Source organism: Pan troglodytes, chromosome 6 (assembly GCF_028858775.2).
Source record: "Pan troglodytes isolate AG18354 chromosome 6, NHGRI_mPanTro3-v2.0_pri, whole genome shotgun sequence".
Lineage (NCBI taxonomy): Eukaryota > Metazoa > Chordata > Mammalia > Primates > Hominidae > Pan > Pan troglodytes.
Window position 1 is genome coordinate 139,872,827 of NC_072404.2, and position 26,235 is coordinate 139,899,061.

The window sequence follows — 26,235 nt, forward strand, 5'->3', positions numbered from 1 at the left end:
ACATGGCACATGTATACACATGTAAGAAACCTGCATGTTGTGCACATGTACCCTAAAACTTAAAGTATAATATTAATAAAATTTTAAAAAACATCACCTTAAGAGGGACATAGAAAAATACAACATGTTGCTTTATAGATAGATTTTGTCCCTGCACCAAGGACAAAAGTGATGTCCCTGATCTGATTTATATTGAAATACATGTGAGCTATATGTACATTTAAGAAAGATTAATAAAAACAAGTAAAATTGGGCCAGGTGAGGTGGCTCATACCAGTAATCTCAGCACTTTGGGAGGCTGAGGCGGGCAGATCACTTGAGGTCAGAAGTTCAAGACCAGCCTGACCAACATGGTGATACCCCATCTCTACTAAAAATACAAACATTAACCGGGTGTGGTGCCGCATGCCTGTAGTCTTCAGCTACTTGAGAGGCTGAGGCAGGAGAATCCCTTGAACCTGGGAGGTAGAAGTTGCAGTGAGTCGATATTGTGCCACTGTACTCCAGCCTAGGTGACAGAGCAAGACTCCTCAAAAAAAAAAAAAAAAAGATTCTTTACCCAATATTTGGTAAATCAGTGAGTGACAGCCAACAGAGCTCACCTATAAATCAATCCTGACTGGGTGGGGCCACCTTTGTGGAGAGTTACTGGATTAGGAATTTAATCATTTTGATTGTTCTTGTAATTAGCTAGCAGTCCATTATCATAATCTAATCAATCCAAAAGTGGTTGATTATAAAGTGACATGATTATCTTATTTTTTGAAACCCCATTCATAATTTTAAAATCTCTTTTATTTTCTTAATAAATTACACAACTACTAAAAAATTCTAAACATTGCATTTAAGTATAGAAAAGCTCAAACACAGCTGTACTTGGAGGCAGAGGATTGCATCAATTCCTGCATTCCCTGAAGAATCATTATGATTTCAGTAATATCAAATGCAGAAAATGCTGTGTTGAATAACTCTTAAAATACCGTAAGCAGATATGTTGTTCAGAATGGGATTTTTTTTGTATTGGTGAAAAATTTTGTGAATTTCTGGATAAAACTATATACAATGGTCCTGTGATTTATGCAATTGCATTTCTCAAACATTATGAAAATTAAAACAAGCAACAATACTTGTAATTTATAATTAAATAGGGTACAGCCTTGGAAATTGTCAGCATGTTTATCATCCGCTTTCATGTCTGAAGGTCACTGGAGAGTCCTATGACATGCTTGCAGGTAGCTTAATTGTCTTGGCCATTCTCAATAGCAGCCCCCATTCACTGGGAGAACCACCAGAGCAAACTCCAGATTTTAAATGAATCCCGACTGGGTGGTGCCACCTTTGTTGACAGTTACTGCTTTAGGTAATTTAATCATCTTGATTGTTCTTGTCAGGAGTTAGGAATCCATTATCACAACCTAATCAATCCAGAAGTCAGGAAGTCTCCACCCACTAATTAAGGTGACTCAATATAAACCTGCCTCCTGGGCCTCCACATTAGCTCATTTGGAAGACCTGGGTATAGGTGGTCCTCTCCTTGGCTCAGAGTCCCTGCAGCAGCTGAGGTGCCTGTGTCTCTCTGGTTCCCAGTGGTCACCATCATGCTCTCCTCCCCACTCAGGGTGGCTGTGGTGTGTGTGAGCAACATCAACAGGAGCATGGAGGCCCACAGCATCCTCAGGAGAAAAGGGCTAAGTGTCCGGTCTTTTGGAACTGAATCTCATGTGAGGCTACCAGGACGAAGACGCAATCATCCTGTAGTTTACGATTTTGCAACAACATATAAGGAGATGTACAATGACCTCCTCAGGAAAGACAGAGAATGCTACACCCACAATGGAATCTTACACATCTTGGGAAGAAATGAGAGAATCAAGCCTGGCCCAGAAAGATTTCAGGAATGCACTGAATTCTTTGATGTCATCTTCACCTGTGAGGAGCGTGTCTATGACACAGTGGTGGAAGATCTGTGTTCCAGAGAACAGCAGACCTTTCAGCCTGTGCACGTGATCAACATGGACATCGAAGATACCCTGGAAGGTGCCACCCTGGGAGCATTCCTCATCTGTGAGATTTGCCAGTGCCTGCAGCAGTCCGACGACATGGAAGACAGTCTGGAGGAGCTGCTGTTGCAAATGGAGGAGAAGGCAGGAAAAAGCTTTCTTCACACCGTCTGCTTCTACTGAAGATCTGGGCTGGCTCTGTCCCCTTCCTCAGTAAGAACTTAGGCATGGGACTTTAGTCCAGATTGATTGTGAGAAGTATCTACAAAGACCTTCCACTGAGTGCTGTTTGTATTACTTGTGTACATATCACCTGGAAAGAGACTATTACCAAGAAAATATTTTATGGGAAATGAGAAGGACTAACAGTTTTAAAAGCACTGAAAAATGCTTGGCATTGTTCTACATGCATTACATACAATAACTAATTTAATGCTTATATTATTCTACAAGGAAGCTATCCCACCATGACTGCATTTTCCGGATGAGCAAACGGAGCTGATAATGGACTGCTGGAAAAATGATTTGTTTAAGGGTATTCAGCAGATAAATAACATTGTATAGATAAGCACCTTTTAAATAGACTTCCTTTTCTCAATTTGAGTGGTATTTTTTTTTAATTTTTAAATTTTTTAAGTTATTTGAGACCAATGGAGTGTGGTATATTAACTTAAATGTTGTTCTTCTTTAATAAGAGTATAATATTACATGTTTGAACCAATAAATGTTTTCACATATAGATTATATCTTTTTTACTAATGCTCACTTTAATAGGTAAAATCCAAGTTGGATAATGAACTACATATTATTGTAAAATTTGGAATTATCTACTCAAATAATAGGTCATCAAATTAAATGAAATAAAAAAATTTAAATTAAAAAAAAAAAAGAAAGAAATCCTGTTCCCAGGATCTGCAAAGAACACCACAGCAGTTCTACACATCTGCCTCTCCCCCAGTTCCCCTCCCTGGATGGCAGAGATTTTAATATCATTAAAACTAACTTGGATATAGTAGAGGGAAGCTCTTAAAACCCTGACACCAGTGTGGTAGGAGATGGTACGTCAATTGACAGATTCGTTACCCAAGAAGAACGTATACATGCATCATGCTAGGTACAGGGAGAAAACCAAAGTTAGGCAAAGTATTTTGTCCACTTATTATCTATGTCATTTTCATAGCCAGTAGAACCTCTCAGTAAGTCTCCTAGACCTGGCCATGCCCACCATGGCCCAACACTCTCTTCGTCCCTGTCAACTCAAGCCTCTCTACATACCCTCTACTGGGTCCGACCAGTGACAGATCCATTCCAGTGAGTTGAACAGCAGAACCAAAGGATGGCATTTCTTGTTTTTCTTTTCTTTTTTTTCTTTTGTCTTTTTTTTTTTTTTTTTTTTTTTGAGACAGAGTCTCACTCTATCACCCAGGCTGGAGCACAGTGACATGATCTAGGCTCACTGCAGCCTCTGCCACTCGGGTTCAAGTGATTCTCCTGCCTCAGCCTCTCGATTAGCTGGGATTACAGGTGTGTGCCACCACACCTGTCTAATTTTTTTGTATTTTTAGTAGAGACGGGGTTTCGCTATGTTGGCCAGCCTGGTCTCAAACTCCTGACGGCAAGTGATCCTCCTGCCTTGGCCTCCCAAAGTTCTGGGATTACAGGCGTGAGCTACCATGCCCGGCCAGATGGCATTTTTTATGGCCTTGGATTAAATTTTGCATTCCAGATGCTCAATACTTGGTTTCTAAAGTTAACTTCTGAACTTTCCCTAGAAACTAGAAAGACAAATATTACTACTCCATTTTGGGCCTTTTATTAAACACCTCATAAATGTTATTTAGTTTATTTCCACAAAATCTCTCTGAGTTAGGTAGCTCAGAGAATCTGAAACTTAAAGTTTAAATAACATGCCCAACATCACAGCCTACCAAGGGCAGAATGTGTCTAGAGACAGAGCTTCGGCTGGGCGCGGTGGCTCACGCCTGTAATCCCAAAACTTTGGGAGGCCGAGAGGGGCGGATCACGAGGTTAGGAGATCGAGACCATCCTGGCTAACACGGTGAAACCCCGTCTCTACTAAAAATACCAAAAAAAAAAAAAAAAAAAAAAAAAATAGCCGGACGTGGTGGCGGGCGACTGTAGTCCCAGCTACTCAGGAGGCTGAGGCAGGAGAATGGCATGAACCCGGGAGGCAGAGCTTGCAGTGAGCCGAGATCACACCACTGCACTCCAGCCTGGGCGACGGAGCAAGACTCCGCCTCAAAAAGAAAAAAAAAAAAAAAAAGAAAGAAAGAAAAGAAAAAGAAAAAGAAAAAGAGAGACAGAGCCTTTGATCACTGTACCTCTTTCCAGCTGGCAGAAATTTCCATCCAGGAAAACACTTTTGGCTGTGATTCTACTTGCCAGCCCCTTTCCATGCACATCTTCTCACCCCAAGTCAAATTTCTATTTAATTGAATTTTTCTCACTGAATAGTAGTGAACTTTCCTCACCATATATCTAAATATTAGGTAGTTAGGCAAATATTAAATAGTGAACTTTTCTCACTAAATATTAGGCATTCCTTTTTATTTTTAGCTGATGCTGTCTTCTCCCAAATTAGACATTCAAGAAAATAATTATAGGGTAAAAAACGGAATGAGATCAGAAGGAAAATTAATGGCTCCCCTAACAACTAATTAGAAAAATTAAAGAAGTATAATCAATTTAGTTTACAAAAACTTGGCGAAGGGAGTATTCTTTGTCAGGCACTGTGTTGGATACCTATTGAAAAAAATGCCTTCGATGTTGGAAACTAATTATCTTATTTGGTAGTTATTTTACATTCAAGAGCATAAAATAATAGGACCAAGCATCATCACTATTTTTAACTTATTTTGTTGTTGTAGCTTGATAATTGATCATCTCAGTTAACTGACTTCACTGATTTAACCCATTTTCCAAAGTTCTTTACAGAGAGTGATTCTGAAAATCCTGAGTAACAGCACTTTCCACAGTATCAGTGTTGGATATCTATTGAAAAAAAATGCCTTCAATGTTGGAAACTAATTATCTTATTTAGTAGTTATTTTACTTTCAAGAGCATAAAATAATAGGACCAAGCATCATCATTGTTTTCAACTGATTTTTTTGTTGTAGCTTGATAATGGATCATCTCAGTCAACTGACTTCACTGATTTAACCCATTTTCAAAAGTTCTTTGCAGAGGGTGATTCTGAAAATCCTGAGTAACACCAGTTTCCACAATATCAGAGAGGTTTTGCTGGGAAGCAGCCATTACCATTAATAGAATTTATGTAACTCAATTTTACTGCCACTAAAAGGTCAAATCTGAAAGGTTTCATCAATGTTATTTTCTTTTGAAAAAGTTACTTCTGTCAAAAATAAGTAATAGAATTTTTAAAATGGTCATTAATTTCACCTTTAATATGTATTCACTATTTTTCATCTCTCTAGACTTTTGCCCACTAATGATTGAGGTCTAGTAACATATTGCAAGTAGTATAACAATACATACTATATTATTGGAACAATTGTAGACTAGGTAAAAATATCTTTTAACTGCTTCAAGACTGTTTACCAGATGAGATGATTAAAAGCATAGACTCCCTCTGAAGAAAGGATATTTTTCACTTAAGTGTCTTCTAATCAACAGCCAGTGCTAAGTGGCTCCTCTTTAAATAACAGAAGGCAACGTCTTAGAAGCTTTATCATGGGCTCTTCTCAGTGACAAATGGTTTTTAAGGGTGCTTTGTGAAAAAAAAACCAGTCATAGTGAGAGTAATAGATAAGAGCTTAAACCTTAGATGTCAACACAGCCCAATCTGCCTGTTTTGTTAGGAATACATCTGTTAGCAACCAGCAATCCTTTATTAGCTCCAGCCTCTGTATCAGTCAAATGGATTCCTGGTATCTAAAGCTGTAGATGTCTTCTTAGGTTAATTCAAATTCCTGATGGGTATCTCTATTGTTTTTATGAACCTACTTGTATAAATAGGCCGGGAAGTTCTACTCCGAGAAAACACCAAATGGCGGATGACGCCGGTGCAGGGGCGGGGTCCGGGATTCCGGAGGCCCTGGGATGGGGAACAGCGGTGACTTCCGGGGAGGTTTCGTCAGTAGCATCCGGGGCCCAGGGTCGCGGCTGTGGACCCGGCCGAGGCCGTGGAGCTAGCGGAGGCAAGGCCGAGGATAAGGAGTGGATGCCCGTCACCAAGATGGGCCGCCTGGTCAAGGACATGAAGATCAAATCCCTGAAGGAGATCTATCTCTTCTCCCTGCCCATCAAGGAATCTGAGATCATTGACTTTTTCCTGGGGCCTCTCTCAAGCACGAGGTTTTGAAGATTATGCCGGTGCAGAAGCTGACCCGCGCCGGCCAGCGCACCAGGTTCAAGGCGTTTGTTGCCATCGGGGACTACAGTAGCCACGTCGATCTGGGTGTTAAGTGCTCCAAGGAGGTGGTCACTGCCATTCTCGGGGCCATCATTCTGGCCAAACTCTCCATTGTCCCCGTGCGCAGAGGCTACTGGGGGAACAAGATCGGCAAGCCCCACACTGTCCCTTGCAAGGTGACAGACGGCTCCGTGCTAGTGCGCCTCATCCCCGTGTCCAGGGGCACTGGCATCGTCTCCGCGCCTGTGCTCAAGAAGCTGGTCATGATGGCTGGTATCGATGACTGCTACACCTTAGCCAGGGGCTGCACTGCCACCCTGGGCGACTTTGCCAAAGTCACCTTTGATGCCATCTCTAAGACCTACAGCTACCTGACGCCCGACCTCTGGAAGGAGACTGTATTCACCAAGTCTCCCTATCAGGAATTCATTGACCACCTCGTCAAGACCCACACCAGAATCTACGTGCAGAGGACCCAGGCTCCAGCTGTGGCTACAACATGGGGGTTTTATACAAGAAAAGTAAAGTGAATTAGGCCTGAAAATAAATAAATAAATAGGTCAGGAAAATGAATAAAGGGGAAAACAACCAACCAACCTTTTAGTTACAGCTTGATTCTCATTTCCCAAACTATCATAGCCTTAGTTTTACAAAAGAGAGGCTGACCTTGATTGTGCCTCACTTAGGAAAATGACTACCTTACGCTAGTTAGAGAAGTGATAAGTCTCCAAGGTTTTATAAATAACAAAAGCAGATTAAAAAAAATAAATAAAAGCCTGTATTTTACTCCTAATGGAAGCACATTGAAAAACAGTGCCATGGTGTGCAAGGTTATTAAACAAGTACATCTAACTGCTGGAAAGTTGAAATCTCACCTCACTGTTTGCAGCCAGCAGGCTTTCTCCTGGCAATCCCTGACTGTTTTAAGTGAAGACAGGAGAGGAGTTGCACAGCCAGCTTTCTCCATATGGGGTAAGGAAAAGACTGTGCAGAGGTAAAGTGCAGAATGCAAGTGCTTCAGGAAATGAGCTCCAGCTCTAGCTCTTCTTCATTGCATCAACATCAAATTTACTTGTAAAATCAAGCAGATACTAATGAAGTAGTTGCTCACAGGAAAAATATATTGGAGTTTAATAAGCAATGCTAATAGTTAAGAACTCATAAGTATTATGGGGGACAGTCCGTAAGTTTATCATTTGGGGAGGAAAATGAATTTATATGATGTATGATAATAAAAGAGAGTTTAAATGCAATAGGCATATATTGTGTTACTGTATTACTTTGCAAAACCCAACCCCAAAATAGAACAATGAGCATGTCTTTCTTTTTCACATGTCTACAGGTAGACTGGGGTATCTCTGTTCTGCATACAATCTGTGGGTGGGACCAGGCTGGAAGACTTCAGTTATATGAGGCATCTTTTTCTGACAGGTCAGGAGCTCCTGGGTGGATGGCTGTAAATGAGAGACACTCCTTAAGGCCTTGTTTTGAGGCTGGCAGAGTCATTTCTTCCCGCATTCCTCTGGACAAAGCAAGTTACCAGGCCAAGCCCAGCTGCTATGGGGCGGGGCCAGGATGTATGCTTTTCCATGGAGGTAGGGAAAATAGAGTAAATATTTGCCAAAACAATGAGCTCATCTGCCACATTTTTTTCCACAACTTAGAAAATGTCAGGAATTAAGAAAGGCAAAAATAAAAATCAGTGGTTAACCTACCTCCCAGAGATGATCAGGGTTCATCTTTAATGTATATCCTTCTTGTCTCTTATTTATGGGCACAGAGTTTAGTGAGTGGTGGGAAGGCATTAATAAAAGGGTCATGGGAAGGGGAAAAAGGTTATCAGGAAAGGAAAAAGGGAAAAGATGGGGGCCATTCCCATAGCATGGAGGAATATAATATTAGTTTCCTGTGTTTTTACACCTATCTCACTCTAACTAGCTACATAACCTGGAGGTGCGTTAAGTAGTCTCTCTGAGCCTCAGTTTTAATTTGTAAAATGAGAATGATAATTTGGCCTTCCTTGTGTGGTAGGTGTGAAGATTAGATGAGTTATTTCATGTAGATAGGATAGAACTTTGCAGTATGATAAATGCATAGTGAAAATTAGCCACTATTCATAAAGATAATGTGTTGGGATTTATCTTATGAGTTGGCCTGTTTTTCTTAGGTGTGTACTTTTCATACTCTGTTCTTTCGTGGGCAACCCAAGGCTTGTGAATAAAGATTGTCCCAGGAAGTGCTGAAAGCAGAAATAAAAGATTCAAAAAGAATGCTGGCATAACACAAGAGAGAAAGATTTGGATATATGACTGCAGTGGCAGGCCGCCTCCCAGAGGATCTGAGCCTAAATCAGTGGTCATTAAGTACTTTCTAAAACAATTTTTGAACAACTATGTTTTCTTTTCCACATTTTCAACTTGACATCTAAGATTTTTCATAATGAGTTTAAATAAGTATATTTTTTGGCGTTTGATAAATATGAATGTTTTAAAATAAGGTTAACTACTCTTAAATATATAGCAAAATTTAAATATAAACATTCAAAACAATGCAACAATAATTTATTCCTTGACATTCAGAAATTTTACATCTTTTGCTTTTCCCCTTTAAAATCATATTTCCATTCCATATTTTACTATAACACTTTGTCTTAATTTAATCTATTTTATGCTTTATAAAACCTTATTAATAATGCTACCATCATTCTTTGCAAAGTAAAAAACATGAAAAATGGAATATTTTTGGCTGAAGGGTTGTAAACATTAACTTTTTTTATCTTGGCTTGAGTCATCAGTATTATCAGTGTGCATCATAAATATAAAATTAATATTGCCATAAAATTATTAAACACTGAAAGTAAAATTGTACTAGAAATGCATCTCTTAATGAGATTAGTGGTATTTTTCAATTAGTTCTTGTCTCTGTGAATACATAAGAAATTGCTAGAATGGGACGGAGTTGTGCATGAATTGTATTATAATTTTTGTTTCATTTTTATAGATATCAACATAAAGAAATTATCTTCACAAAAATCAGTGGAGAGGAACGAAAGGAAGTTTTATTTCTTTTTTATAAGAGTATCACTCAAGTCTTTAAATGCTAAAAATCATACTATTCTATCATCAGAAAGTAGTTTTTGGTTTTAAGGTAGTATTTTGGTTTTGTTTTTTTTGTTTTTGTTTTTGTTTTTGTTTTTGAGATGGAGTCTCATTCTGTCGCCCAGTCTGGAGTTCAGTGGCACCATCTCGGCTCACTGCAACCTCTGCCTCCTGGGTTCAAGCGATTCTCCTGCCTCAGCCTCCTCAGTAGCTGGGACTACAGGCACGTGCCACCCCATGCCCGGGTAGCTTTTTGTATTTTCGGTAGAGATGGGGTTTCACCATGTTGGCCAGGCTGGTCTCGAACTCCTGACCTCATGTGATCTTCCCGCCTCTGTCTCCCAAAGTGTTGGGATTGCAGGCATAAGCCACTGTGCCTGGCCTAGAAATTAGTTTTTATTGTAGACTGGTTGACACATCTTTGAAGGCCAAAATCACAGTAATATATCATAAAAAATTATTTTAGCCAGTTTTAATTAAATCCCACTTCAAATTGGCAAAGCAAAGAATTGGAAACCACCTGACCTGAAAATTTGTTGCCTAGTTATTATAGTCCATACTTTCTCAATATATTAGGTGTAAGCCAAAATAATTTAGAAAGACATACCAAATAAGTGTAAATTATATCTGTTGCTGTTTTATTTAGAGGCATCATATTTAATACAATATACACAAAAAGGATTAGAAAAAATCAAAATGTTATTTTATTATGTTCTTTTCAATATAATATTCTTGTATTAAATTTTTTTATTTTATGTATTTTATTTTTTATCAATACTTTGGTGTTGCAAAATTAACATTTAATTTATGGAGAATGTCTACTTTATAACCTAATCAGCAAAGTATGCCCAACATTATCACAATTACATTCTGTCAGAAAGAAATGTTGACTTTTTGTTTCAATTTAAATAAAAAGCATTAATACACTTTTTAAGAGCTATTGTAAAAAACCTGTGAGGAAATAAATTGTGTTTAAAGTGATTGCTGTAAGTAGTTATTAATATTAAAATTATGCCCATCAAGAATAATTAATGCATTATGAAAACAATATAAAAATCAGTATGACTTTTAAATTATTTAATTTGGAATAATTCAGTTAAATATTTAGTAAAACTGTTAAGATCTTTGTAAAGCAAGAGGTGTAATGTAAGACTTGATGATCCTTTAGTACATGTGATGGTTTATCAGCTACCTATTGATTTAATATTGTTGCATAACAACCACCCACATAACATCGGTTTCCCATCATAAATATTCATTTCTCACATATTCCTAGTGTCAGCTGATCTAGTCCAGACTGGACTTGGCGGCTCTTCCATTCTTTGTGAGGTTTCTTAACTTGTCTGGGAGTCAGCTGATCTAGGCTGGGCTAAGATGGTGGGCTGGCTTTTTCGCATATGTCTCTCATTGTTTTTCTAAAATGCGCAGTTTAGCCTGATCATATCCTTCACAAGGTGGTGGCAGAATCATAAAGTAGCAAGTGTTTCCAAACACTTAGGCCTCTTGAGGTTTAGGCTGAAAATTAGCATACCATTTCTCATTTTATTGGCCAAAGCAGGTCACAAGGCCAAACCCTGGGACAGAAAATTGTGCTGGATCACAAGATGAGCACACTGCATGGTTGCATAACTAACTAAGGACACAGATGCAGGAAGAAATAAAGAGAGGAAGCAAATAATTCAGCCCACTACCACCCTGGATTCTGCTTTTGGAAATAAATATAAATCAAATATAAAAATCAGACATAATTCAATTGAATTGATTAAATGTTATAATCAAAGTTTTCCTGTATGTTAAAAAAAGGAAAAAGAAAAGTATATACTTCTAAAATCTGATTAATCTGGCAACTTGCATTTCATTTTATTTTTTGTTAATAAGAGGCAGAAAATACTAAAACATTATAAAATAACACAAAATAAAATTTGTATAACTAGTAACTGATATCAATATTTCATTATACCTGACAAAATAGTTCTAAATATCCTACCGAATAATGTGTACCAAATCTGAAATAAACTGTATTAAAGTTTTACCTCTGAGTTTTAAACAATATGTATTGAGAATATGTGACCTACAAAAATATTTCAATTACAGTTAGAAGAATCAATATCACTCACCTATACTACTTAGGCTATTTGAACGTTATACTCTTTCCAACTAAATAACATGTTTTAGGGATAGTGTTGAAAACAAACTGCTTGCATTAGGCAAGTGCTGTTTTTGCACTTACGAAAGTGCAAAAACACTTTGCTTAATTCACAACACCTTCTTTCTTAACAGTGATGTATCCTTTGATACTGGTGGGGGAATAAGAAGCAGGCTCTTAAATAATTGTCTTTACTGCATAGATGCCACGCTACCATATATCTGAATTCAGAGCATCCCAGCATGAGTCAAAATACCCATTTCTTACAGAAATACATTTAAGACAGGAATAGACTGGATGTATTAACTATTGTGACTTTAAAATGCAGTCTTTAAGTGATCAGGCATGTTTCCACCACTTGCATCTGATGTTTCTTTACTGAGATTAATTCTATGTACGTTTTTCCTCTCAAATACCTTTTCCTCCCATAGAAATTTTCCTCCCATATAAACTTATTTCATTAAGTTCAAGCAGTATTTGCCTGGAATGTGTTTAAATGTGTAGATTAACTTGAGGTAGCTATTACAATTATACAATAGTGTTTTCCTATATCAGATTATGATATCCATATATTTACTTATTAGTCATTAATATTTATTAGCTATGCTTTGTCTCCTAGCCATAAATGCTTCACATTTCTTTCTTAGGTTATTCTTTGATATTCTTATTTCTACTCTTGGGAATGAAAAGAGTTTTCAGTTATAATTACTAAGACTTTTTAATGGGAAAGAATATTAGAATACATATTTCTGGGTTGTTAGCATTTAAATGATGGCCTCAGGTTTTTTTCATTTAGGGAGTTTTTAAATAAAGTAAACATTAATTTAATTATACTCTGAAATACATTTATAAGGTTTATTTTTATTTAATAATTTAGGTGGTATTTTAAAAGAGCATTCAAGCATTTTAAGTCATCCACTGCTAAATTTGCAACGTCTTTAGTTTGAAAGGTCTCTGCTTTCTACTCATTATTTTGGGGTATAATGAACCATTCAGAATTTCAAAGATCTAGACTACTCTTTAAATTGAGTATGTAGGTGCAATTAGATTAATCATGTTGTGTTTGGCTGGTTACTATCTCACTCACTTATAATTCACATTGCCCATCCTTATAAAGATATTTTTTATCACTTTACAATTTAGAAAACATTCTGAATAAGCTTTGGTTAAAATTTTCCAAAGAATACAGGAGAGAGAAAGAGATAGCATGTTTATGTTTCTGTTCTTCTCCTTTTAAGATTTCTCTTCTACAACCACAATAAAATACATATCATGGGCATATATTTTTTTGATGTTCCTGAAAAACAAACTCAGATTTATAACCTCTGGTTATAGTAGGGAAAGTTTATTTATTTAATGTGGTTCTAACTGTAAGACCATATGGGCAAGTGACTGTCATATAGAGATACAAAAGACAGAATTTTGCTTTAATTTTCATGCAAATAAAAGTGTTGTTTTACATTATTTTTAATACAAAGATTGATATAATTAGTTGATCTTCAAAAAGTATTGTCAATTCTTCTCTGAAGTCAACCACAATAATAGAACAAAAAGAGGTGCAAACCATTACCAATCTCATTAGCAGTTACCTGACTCGGTGACTTGAAAATTGATGGCCAAAATAGAGGCATGACTACTTTAATTTGCTCACATTCATCTTGAAAGTCAAAAGGACGAATGGACTATTTTCAAAAGATGGGACGAGGCAATTTATCTCTGTTTATACGAAACAGGATATTTCTACCCATCAGCCCCTACACATAAAGTAAACAGAAATAAAGGAGATAAATGGGGACAAAACAAAATTGGGGTAGGAGAGGTGAGAAAAGATAAGTGTTTAAGTAAAAAATGACAGAGTGTTAGAGACAGAATTTTTAAAAGGAGGAATTTGGTGATTTTCCTTTGGTTAGATGGAAGATAAAAGGAAAAATATAAAAGAAGAATAAACAGACATGTTGCAGTGAGCCAGAAAGACAAATACAGTTAAGGTAGAAAAAGAAATCTGTGGAACTTGAAAAAGAACTAAGTATTATTACAGTTGAAAACCCTGAGTCCTTGATATTATTGGATTCTAACTCAGAGAATAATGTAATATCTATGATTTTGTGCTGATATAAACAATCAAATACATAAATAAAAGAGGGAAAAGGATTATTTTTTCTTATTGAAGAATTTCAATTAATAAATGTTGAAGGAATAAGGAAATGAATTCAAAATAGCCATTGAGAAAATACCATAATAATTATTATTGTAGGCATGATCACCAATGGTTGCTAAAATTAGTGAGTAAATATTTGAGGAGAAATTGGATATTTGCATTACCTGATATGTGTTTACCAAGTTCTTATTAATTACAAATTGGAAAAGTATGGAGGAACTCAAGACCTATAGATAGATCTTTAGCCAAATAATCACTAGTAATGTCGCTAATAAGACTGACATCATGTTCCTCTGATGTACATTGAGAAAGGCACAAAATCACTTCTGTAGCCTTCTTTCCAAACATACATAATCCCATAAAAAAGAGACAAAACCAAGTGAGAAATATTCCATGAATTAACTGACCAATACTCTTCAATAGTATCAAAGTCCTGAAAGGCAATGAAAAGCTGAGGAATGCTCAAAGATAGAAAGAGACTAAGCAGACAGGATAACTAATTGCAACGTAGAACTTGGGATCAAATTCTGGAAGAGAAAAAGGTGACTAGTGGAAAACGCGGTAAAATTTAACAAGGTCTGTGTTTTAATTAATGGTAGTGTACCAATGTTAATTTTGATTTTGATCATTTTACTGTGGTTATATAAGATGTTAACATTAGGGGATGCTGGGAGAAGGGAATATAGAAATTCTATTATTTAGTTTTTTTGTTAAATCTAAAATCATTTCAAATAAGAGTTAAAAAATAATCCTGGGCCTCAAGCAAAAATCGTAGACAAAAATTCTGTTGTAGGTATAATGTACTGATATATTCATTTATTTGTTTGTGTTTGATGTTTGATGATTTTTGATATATAAAGAGGCATTTTTTCTTCTATCTGAATGCTTTACAAGGTGTGACTAGGTCTTTGTTGGTCTTTTTTTCTCATGGGTGATTACAGGGCACTGAAATTCCCAGCTCCAACCAAGATTCTGGACTTCAAACTCGGCCACGTGATGAGGGGATAGAAGAGCGGCAACCTTCTGGCATCTCTGTGGATTTGGGCAATTATCAAACCTGTAACAATCATAATAAATTCACGTGAAAGGCCTTTGCTTATTCCTCTGGCACCAGGCAATTCTGGATCCCATGTTACAATGAGGGTGTGGCAAGAGGAATATCCCCAAAATGTATTTAAATGCTCATCAAATGTCTGGATAGAGGTTTTAAAAGATTTAATTTGACTTAAAGAAAATAATATTTCTCTTATAGTCAAGATTGTGGATTAAGATTTATACTCACTACTCTTCCTGAATCTTCTGTTAAATATTAAACAAAACAGTGATGAAGAAATACTCACTCTTCTTTTTTGGAATAACCTATGAAACAGAAATTCTCTGACTTGAAATTATGTTATTGCTAAATCCCACCACTCCAGACTTTGGAAAAATCTCTACTATTCATCATTTGGCTCAGGTATCTTTAAGTCAGTGGTTGCTCCATTCATTTTATTCTTATGAGATTTGGGAGAATTGGCAACTTCAGGATGAGAGTTGCCATTTTTGTAACTTTGAGGTTCAAATTGGTGTTTTTATGAGACGCTGGTCAAACAGCATGAAGCACTTCAGTAACCTCTCTTCTCTACTTAGCAACCAGATGAATATCTTCCTCTTGTTTGATTTAGACAAGCAAGCAAACTACTAATTTACAAAGGACTTTAGTTTTCACTTGATTTCACCAAAGTTCAGAAAAGAAGCTCCCAGGGTACACTCCTATCACTACCAGTTTCTTTTTCTCCATGGTGCTTGAAAGTGCATTTCACGGAGGAAAAGAAGAGCTTGATAGATGGCTTATCTACAAAATAAATAACACAGTGTTTGCCAACTGCTGCTGTCTTTTATGGCTGGGTAACCTGGATTTGCATTAGAATCCAGCCACAATTTAACAGCCTAATTTACGGTGCTTCCAAAAGACCTGATTTTTTTTTTTTTTTTAATTTCTTGGACTGATCATCCAAGTTCACTCTATTGCCACATTAGTGATTTAGAGATTTCCATTTTCCCCTTGAAATTGCCATTTTAAGAATTTATAGTTGTACCCAAAGTAAATATTCTTTAATTCAGCATAAGATAGTTTATAATTACTTTATTCCTGACTTACATGGCTTTCACTGGGATTTGGAGTCAAACTTTGATTCTTTGATCAGCACTTATTTCTAAGTTCTGTACAAACCAGAAGTTAGAGTTATACATTTGTCCTCTGAGTTTTAAGATGTAATATCAACACTATGGGTTAGAATATACATTGTCAACAACTTAACAGGAAAAGGCCGCGGACTTGGCCATAAGACTTGCTGGTTAGTAAATTGAGTATGTTAATATATATAAGACAGTTTGTCAATCAGAAATGAAAGCACAAGTATTTTAGACTAAGCATGAAGTGTTTGACTGATTTAATTCTTCTTTCTCAGTTTGCATGGTCTCCAACATGTGCATAATTCCATGTTGGTCTATTTTCATTTCTTTGCTGATTCAGTCAATATGTGAAACGAACAACCTAGCAAGATAAAATGTATTGATTCTCATCCTGTTATACGCATGCCTTATGACTATCATTTCTCTCGGTAAATAAATAAAATGGCTATCAATTATTTTTCTAAAGTGCCTAAGAGTAAGGAGTTTTATTATATATTTAATATATTTAGAATGTATATAGGGTTATATATGTATATATATATACACATACACATATATATGATTGTTCATATTTTGGCTTTCTGGCTTCTGCCTCAAGCAAATGTGAATGAAGCTTGGATACCTCTGGGTACTAAAAAAGGGAAGTTGTTCAGGTCGTCAAAGCAACAGTTGTGATCCAGCCATCCTTACATTAAATCACAATGCTGTATCACTTCCATGTTTATTATTTTACTGATTAGTATGAAATAACAGCTCTGTGTTACTAGTGGTGTGATTTTAGGAAAGTTACCAGACTTCTTTAAACCAAACTTTTCTAAATTTGAATGAAGTTAATAATTTGTATCTTGTAGAGACACTGTTTAATCCATTATATTACTTAGAAAGTGCATGGCACTTTATTTGGAAGCATAATAAATATTTAATAAGTGGTAGTAAATTAAAAAATAATGCATTCAATGTAATGAATATGCTTATAAAAAATTCATCACTTCTCACTGCCTTAGAGGTGACGACAAGTCTAGGGGCATAATCTCAGAAAATTTGTGTGAAAAAATCAGGAATACATCTAATTTGCTTTATGGAAGTCGCCAAACCTAAACACTAAAGGTAACATTATTGATTATCTGTCTCAATCTCACCCACAAAGAAACTCCTACTAGAACTTCATCTTGACTCTTTAAAACCTTTTAGTGACAGAGAACTGACCTTTTTATAAGACCCATTCCTTAGTCTAATTTTGGGCAAACCTAACCATGAAGCTGAAATGTGTATCTTTGTTGTTGTTGCTTTTTTAAGAGATGGGGTCTTACTCTGTCACTGAGGCTGGAATGCAATGGAGTGATCATAGCTCACTGTCACCTCAAATTCCTGGGCTCAAGTGACCCTCCTGAGTAGCCTCCTGAGTAGCTAGGATCACAGGCATGTGCCACCATAACCAGATTTTTTAAAAATCTTTTATAGAGACGTGGACTTACTATGCTGCCCAGGCTGATCTCGAACTCCTGGCCTCAAGCTATCCTCCTGCCTCGGTCTCCCAAAATGCTGGGATTACAGGTATAAACTACTGTGCCTGACCTGAATGTATATCTTTGTAATATCCACCCTTTGGTTCTAGTTGCCTCTAAGTAAGAATGATACAGATAATTATTTTTTAGAAATTCATATCATGTTCCTATTAATTTTTGTTTGTTCCATGTTGACCATCCTAAGTTTCCTCAAATATTTCTCATATTTTTAAGTTGTTTTTTTACCTTTTAAATGTAAGATGAAGTTTCTCCACCTGAATATAATAGTCTTTAAGTGGTATGATGATAGTGGCGAGCAATGGAAAAAATGGGACTTTTGCCTTCCACTCAAATTATGTGCTTCTGCAATTGCAGCCTAATAGCAAATTGATGTTTATTAACTTCTTTCAGTATCCAATCACAAATGTTTGCTCATACTGAGCTTATAGTTTAAATATCTGCTATCAGGTTAGGTCTTACCTAAGTGCAGTAACTGAGTATATTTTTAACCTTGATTATAGGTCCCCATGTTTATCTTAAATATCATCTTGATTTGTTTTTATAAAATCTAGTATTTATTCCTTTCATACTTATTCAGACCCAAGTATGATACATTTATTATAACATAATTCACAATATATTAAACAGAGTAAGAAAGTTGCTCTGATGACTCGCCAAACTGTATAATAAATATGACTTTAAAGAATTTATTGATAATAAAAGTGCTGTTCATTGCAGCACTGTTCACAATAACAAAGACTTGCAACCAACCCAAATGCCCATCAATGATAGACTGGATAAAGAAAATGCAGCACATATACACCTTGGAATACTAGGCAGCCACAAAAAGGGATGAGTTCATGACCCTTGCAGGGACATAGATGAAGCTGGAAACCATCATTCTCAGCAAACTAACACAGGAACAGAAAACCAAACACCGCATGTTCTCATTCATAAATGGGAGTGGTACAGTGAGAACACATGGACACAGGAAGGGGAACATCACACAGTGGGGCCTGTCAGGGGGTGAGGGGGTAGGGGAGGGATAGCATTAGGAGAAATACTTAATGTAGACGATGGGTTGATGGGTGCAGCAAACCACCATGGCATGTGTATACCTGTGTAACAAAGCTGCATGTTCTGCACATGTATCCCAGAACTTAAAGTATAATTTAAAAATATATATAAAAATCTAAAAAAAGAATATTGTCAAATTAGTACTTATATTGTTGTCTTTTATAGCATGAGGAACTTATGAAGAATTTTCTTCTGTTCCTTTCAATTATGCTTTAGTGCAGAATTTAAAAAGCTATCTGTATTTTTTATGGTATAGTCCTTATTTTCTTCTCTCATTATCACAGGTATTACACTTGTGAGTTAATGTTAAAAAAAGAATTTGTTGATAATCTTCTAGATAAAAAAATTAAAGATAGGTGGAACATAAAATATCCTTATACTGAGATATATCTGTTAATTTTCTTACACATAAGTTGACTTGACTGTAAAGATTCAATAGACATACAGGATGATTATTGAACAGAATTATAATTGATTTATTGTGATTCAGATAAAAACATTGGAATGTTGTATTCTTCGAACAACATCTGACAATCCCTCCCCACCCCTGACTCCTGGTAACCACCATTCCATTCTATTTCTATGAGTTCACCTTTTTTACACTCAGTGTATGAGAGACATCATGCAGTATTTGTCCATCTGTGCCTGGTTTATTTCACTTAGCATAATGTCTTCCAGGTTCTTCCATGTTGTTCCATAGGACAGGATATCCTTTTCAAGGCTGAATAGTATTCCATTGTGTATATGTAACACATTTTTTAAATCCATTAATCTGTTGATAAGAGAAATAACTTGAAGAAATCTATTACATAACAGGTTGACCATAGCTGATAACAATGTACTGCATTATTGAAAATTGCTAAGAGAATAGATTTTAAGTGTTCTCACCACAAAAATAATATGTAAAGTAATACCTATTTTAACTAACCTGAAATAACCATTTCACAGTGTATAAATTTTCAAAACAACATGTTTTACATAATATATTTTTGTCAATTAAGAATAAAATACTTTAAAAAATAAATTAATAAAAATAAAAATAGTTAAATTCATCCATGTTCTGGATTCAGCATTTTATCAGGCAATAATGTCATTTACAAAATTTGAGTTTATAAACAGATAATTACTAATATTTTAATGTTAATGTTTTTCATTGCAGCCTATAAAAATCTTATAATTCTACTAAAATCTCAGGTCACTGAAGTTCATTGGAATTTTATAAATTTTGCACATCTTTTATCACTATAAAATTTTTGTTTGAGGCAGAGTTTCTGTACAAAGAAGATGAGACAGTTTATTAAACAATCGGCAATGGTCATTTGTAGGAAACTTGGGCTTTCAGAGATACTTCCATGTTATTGAATTTTAGAATTTAGTATTTGTGCTTTCTTAGACAAATTGTTTTTTTTTTTTGGCTATCTAATTTTTTTTTATTATTATTATACTTTAAATTTTAGGGTACATGTGCACAGCATGCAGGTTTGTTACATATGCATACATGTGCCATGTTGGTGTGCTGCACCCATTAACTCGTCATTTAACATTAGGTATATCTCCTAATGCTATCCCTCCCCTCTCCCCCAACCCCACAACAGGCCCTGGTGTGTGATGTTCCCCTTCCTGTGTCCATGTGTTCTCATTGTTCAGTTCCCACCTATGAGTGAGAATATGCAGTGTTTGGTTTTCTGTCCTTGCGATAGTTTCCTCAGAATGATGGTTTCCAGCTTCATCCATGTCCCTACAAAGGACATGAACTCATCCTTTTTTATGGCTGCGTAGTATTCCATGGTGTATATGTGCCACATTTTCTTAATCCAGTCGATCATTGTTGGACATTTGGCTTGGTTCCAAATCTTTGCTATTGTGAATAGTGCCGCAATAAACATACGTGTGCATGTGTCTTTATAGCAGCATGATTTATAATCCTTTGGGTATATAACCAGTAATGGGATTGCTGGGTCAAATGGTATTTCTAGTTCTAGATCCCTGAGGAATTGCCACACCGACTTCCACAATGGTTGAACTAGTTTACAGTCCCACCAACAGTGTAAAAGTGTTCCTATTTCTCCACATCCTTTCCAGCACCTGCTGTTTCCTGACTTTTTAATGATCGCCATTCTAACTGGCGTGAGATGGTATCTCATTGTGCTTTTGATTTGCATTTCTCTGATGGTCAGTGATGATGAGCATTTTTTCATGTGTTTTTTGGCTGCATAAACGTCTTCTTTTGAGAAGTGTCTGTTCATATCCTTTGCCCACTTTTTGATGGGGTTGTTTGTTTTTTTCTTGTAAATTTGTTTGAGTTCATTGTAGATTCTGGGTATTAGCCCTTTGTCAGATGAGTAGATTGCAAAAATTTTCTCCCACTGTGTAGGTTGCCTGTTCACTCTGATGGTAGTTTCTTTGGCTATGCAGAAGCTCTTTAGTTTAATTAGATCCCATTTGTCAATTTTGGCTTTCATTGCCATTGCTTTTGGTGTTTTAGACATGAAGTCCTTGCCCATGTGTATGTCCTGAATGGTAATGCCTAGGTTTTCTTCTAGGGTTTTTATGGTTTTAGGTCTAACATTTAAGTCTGTAATCCATTTTGAATTAATTTTTGTATAAGGTGTAAGGAAGGGATCCAGTTTCAGCTTTCCACATATGGCTAGCCAGTTTTCCCAGCGCCATTTATTAAATAGGGAATCCTTTCACCATTTCTTGTTTTTGTCAGGTTTGTCAAAGATCAGATAGTTGTAGATGTGCGGCATTATTTCTGAGGGCTCTGTTCTGTTTCATTGGTCTATAACTCTGTTTTGGTACCAATACCATGCTGCTTTGGTTTCTGTGGCCTTCTAGTATAGTTTGAAGTCAGGTGGCGTGATGCCTCCAGCTTTGTTCTTTTGGCTTAGGATTGACTTGGCGATGCGGGCTCTTTTTTGGTCCCATATGAACTTTAAAGTAGTTTTTTCCAATTCTGTGAAGAAAGTCATTGGTAGCTTGATGGGGATGGCATTGAATCTATAAATTACCTTGGGCAGTATGGCCATTTTCATGATATTGATTCTTCCTACCCATGAGCATGGAATGTTCTTCCATTTGTTTGTATCCTCTTTTATTTCATTGAATAGTGGTTTGTAGTTCTCCTTGAAGAGGTCCTTCACATCCCTTGTAAGTTGGATTCCTAGGTATTTTATTCTCTTTGAAGCAATTGTGAATGGGAGACAAATTTTTATCATTAGGATCTTGATAATATGTGTTCCTTCCAGTGAGGCAAGAGCAAAGAAAGAAATTATTCCTCTCAATTTATGAGAATCTACTACAATTACTGATTTAAAAAACCATCAGGCTATCGAGAGTGTATCCCATAATTTTACTACTTGCAAAGCACCTAATGCAATTAAATACTTACCAACTTTTTGAACAAATGAAGTAAATGGGCTATGTATCCTTTTCCTTGGCCCCCATCCCAATAGTCCTCCCAAATATTGATTAATCAATTTGGTTAACATGGTAAACACCACATTGTATTAGAAACCTTTTTTTTTTTTTTTTTTTTTCTTGAGACGGAGTCTAGCTCTGTCACCCATGCTGGAGTGCAGTGGCGCAATCTTGGCTCACTGCAACCTCTACCTCCCGGGTTCAAGAGATTCTTTTGCCTCATCCTCCCAAGTAGCTGGGATGCGCCCACCGCCACACCTGGCTAATTTTTGTATTTTTAGTAGAGACAGGTTTCACCATATTGGCCAGGCTGGTCTCAAACTCCTGACCTTGTGATTCACCTGCCTCGACCTCCCAAAGTGCTGGGATTACAGGAGTGAGCCACCACACTGGCCAATAGAAACCTTTTACCACAAATTATTAAGTGCTCCCTAAGCCTCACTCCATACAGTAATTCTATGTATAATATGTTATACTATAAAATGAATATAACTCCTTCCCCATACCTTAAGGGCTCTTTATTTAAAAAAATAAATTTCAAGCTAATGTTACAACACACATTGTTCCCTCTCTGCCTTATGTCCTGCTATCATTCTGAGTGAGCAGACTTCATAACTCTTAGACCACTAAAATCCAAATCCACTGTTTTTGTGCATTAGTGACTTACACTAGAAAACATCATGATTCGTAACCACCCTTCTCTAATCTCCTGTAGTTTATTTTTTTTTTTCTCTGACATTTACCCGTTTAACTAGGTGGACCAACAAAAAGTGTTAGTGGAAAAAAAAAAGTTGAGGATGGAGGACAGTGTTATTTGTAGTGACATTACAAGATAGACAGGGGTGCATCCACTCTTGAGGATGAAAGAAGTCATACCTAGTCTGGTATTAGGCAGCACAGGTGACAACCCCTGGCAAGAGGCCCAGACTCCACTTAAGCACAGTGAACACGATATAATGAAGTCCAGAGCCCCAAGGGCAGGAACTAGACCTTTCTCTGTTTTATTCTGTACCAAGTTCTCACTCACAACTCAAAAACATTTTTTTAATTAAAAAGCTTATGTGTATAATGAGGACATATTATATACTCTATGAGGTCAAATTCTAGATAACAAAGAAGCTATTCATATGTGGGAAAAATAGTGAAGTCATAGTTAAAATATATAAAAAATAAAGAAAAGATCAAAACTGATTTTTGTGTTTAAAAAAAGAAAATGTATAGTTTATTGAATTATGTTTTTTAAAAAGGTACAAGTGAATGTTTACATTGAGGCAATGACATTCTAACTATGAAATAAATGTCTTTGATCAAGATTAATTCCACAACATCTATTACCATGTGCAATGCACAGTATTGATGCAGTAATTGGACAAAGAAGAGCAAAATCCTCTTCCAGGAATATACAGACCGGTAATGTAGACATAAACAAGTAAGCATGATATAAAAGTCTTTGTGGCCCAGGCTTTCAGCAGCTCCATTCTTTCTTCTCATAATCTCTGTAATGCACATCTTGTTCATAATCAGGATCGACTTTAGATTATGGAGTCTACATCTCAGCCTTCCTTTTTACTAAAAGTCTAGGCATACTCCTGAGGGTCTTCAATTTCTGTTGACACTTGGTCCATCACCCTTACTTCATAGATTCTTGGTAAATTTCAATGACTTTAAGAGCTGACCCAGGTTTTGTGGGATGTGAAGCATGTTACAAGCCCTCTTTAAAAACAAGAGTTCAGTTTACAAATGCAAAAATAGCACAAAGTATAAGAAAATAAATTCACAACAAATTACAAATCTTAAAAAGCTATCCAAAACCACATTGTGTAAAAGGATTAAAATAACAATATTTAAATTAACTAACTGCTTAGTAAACTTTTTATAGGCTGGGCATGGTGGTTCATGCCTGTAATCCCAGCACTTTGGGAAGCCGAGGTAGGCGGTAGATCACCTGAGGTCAGGAATTTGAAACCAGCTTGGCCAACATGGTGAAACCCTGTCTCTACTAAAAATACAAAAATTAGCCAGGCATGGTGGCAGGTGCCTGTAATCCCAGCTACTTGGGAGGCTGAGGCAGGAGAATCACTTGAACCTGGGAGGCGGAATTTGCAGTAAGCCGAGATCACGCCACTGCACTCCAGCCTGGGTGACAAAGTGAGACTCTGTCTCAAAAAAAAAAAAAAAAAAAATTATGATTATTTTTTCTACATTTACAGTTGCACACTCTGATTACCTGTTCCTAATTCAATGACTTGGCAACTCCTTTTCTATAGTGGGAATATAATATTTTAGATTTTCTTCTGAAAAATTTGGTAGAAATTTGTTTTTGTTTATATTTTTGTTTTTTATGACTCAAGTACATGATTCCAGAATTTTTTTTATTACTGATAGGTTAGGAAAGTTTCTTTCAGCTTCATAATTATTGTTGCTGATGTCTTATAAATAATATGCAATTGTTTTAAAATTTGGGCAAACTTTTATCAAGTTTCTTCCTTTCTTTTTTCTTCTTTCTTTTCTTCTTTCTCTCTCTCGCTTTTGCTTTTTCTTTCTTTCTTTCTTTCTTTCTTTCTTTCTTTCTTTCTTTCTCTCTCCCTTTCTCTCTCTCTTTCTTTCTTTCTTCAATGGCATGATCATGGCTCACCATAGCCTTGAACTCCTGGGCTCAAGCAATCCTACCAACCTCAGCCTCCCAAGTAGCTACAGGTGCACGCCACCACACCCAGCTAATTTTTTTATTGTTATTTTTGGGGAGATGTGATCTTGCTATTTTGCCCAGGTTGGTCTCAAACTCCTAGCTTCAAGAAACCCTCCTGCCCCACCTTATCAAAGAACTAGGATTATAGGCATGAGCCACTGCAGCTGGCCTTATCAATTTTCTTTTATGCATGGGCTGTAAGTTTTCTTGCACAATGACTAAACTGAAATATATTTTGAAGTGAAGATACTTAGCAAGGTACTTTGTCATTAATGTTACCATGACAGAAGGGGTGAATTGATCACAGTTTGTGGTGAGAGTGTTCCTGGAAACTATCACTGCACTGAGAAAGCTATAACTCAATTATACATGAAAGTAACTATAGGACACATAAATATATCTTAGGAAATTCAAATTTACGTATCCCTAAATAAAATTCACATATCTGTGGCTACTACCCCAACACCACTCAACAAAAGCAGAAGTTTGACAGAAGGGAAGTGGGACTGAAAAACAACAATAACACAAATTTTAATTAATTCCTATTAAAACAACTCACCTTTGCAAATTTTACAAAATATATGACACAGGTAATCACATCACCAGAGTCTTATCCAAGACCTCAAAATGGGAAGTCTCTCAGTAGTTTGAGCTCTGGACTGTATCTTTTTCATTTCTTTCATCCATTCTCATGACCTTTTCCTGTACAAGCCTCTAATCCTTTGGTTGTATGTCTGCATTACTCTCTCTCCCCTTTTGTGTTTACCTAGAAAACTATAGATGTACTATAAATCTCAAACCCTGTGAGGTATCCTTGATTTTTTCCTCTCCTTCACCCTCCAATACAATAAATCAACAAGTTCTTCAGATTCTAACTCCAATGTATCTCTCAAACTGTTCCCTCCATTACTGTTAGCAATATCATAATCTGGGCAATAATCTTTCATTACCAGGAATCTTGCAACAACTTCCTAATCAGTCTTTCTGTCCATAGTCTTGTGCCCTCAAAGCCATTCTTGGTATAATTTCAAAAATAATTTATTAAAAATTCAACTCTGACCATATCATTCCTTGGCAAACAAAAACAAAAACAAAAACAAAAACAACAAAAAGCTCAATAGCATCACTGCTCTCAGATCACGCCCAAGCCCTTTTGCTGGAAGACAAAACCCTCTAAAATTGGTCCTGTCCGTTTCAATCTTATTCCTTTCCCCTCTCACCTCATACTGTATATTACCCCCAAACCCCAAAGAATATGGAATTGTCTGCATGTCATGCCCTGTCAGATTGTATTCAACATTCCCTACTATCTGAAATACTTCTACCCACCTTCTCCAACTCCCCAATTCATTTTTAAAGACTTCACGTATATATCAGCTTACTCTGTAGAGTTTTCTGGGGCCCAAATACTGAAAAAATTTTTCTCCTTTGGCCTCCTGTACTCTGATATGAGTAGTTTCATTTCTAAACCTAACACAAAATTTTGTGTCTCCTCCACTAGTGTGTAGCATCCTTGAGGGAAGAGACCTTGTCTCATTCATCTTTGTTTCTCCATGGCATAGTATACAGCCTG

The 26,235-nt window shown here is 36.3% G+C and overlaps 1 protein-coding gene and 1 pseudogene across 1 annotated transcript; both read left to right on the forward strand.

Annotated features, from left to right (window-relative positions):
• Positions 1-1,544: 1,544 nt before the first annotated feature.
• SSU72L6 (SSU72 like 6) lies at positions 1,545-2,876 on the forward strand. The gene has a single exon (XM_016958099.3). It carries the CDS (start codon positions 1,599-1,601, stop codon positions 2,181-2,183), a length of 585 nt encoding a protein of 194 aa, XP_016813588.1. The 5' UTR covers positions 1,545-1,598; the 3' UTR covers positions 2,184-2,876.
• Positions 2,877-6,028: 3,152 nt separating this feature from the next.
• On the forward strand, positions 6,029-7,623 carry LOC463689 (small ribosomal subunit protein uS5-like; annotated as a pseudogene).
• Positions 7,624-26,235: the final 18,612 nt, after the last annotated feature.

Excerpts from the sequence above, each read along its gene's own strand:
- SSU72L6 (XM_016958099.3), top strand. The coding sequence starts at position 1,599 with ATGCTCTCCTCCCCACTCAGGGTGGCTGTGGTGTGTGTGAGCAACATC.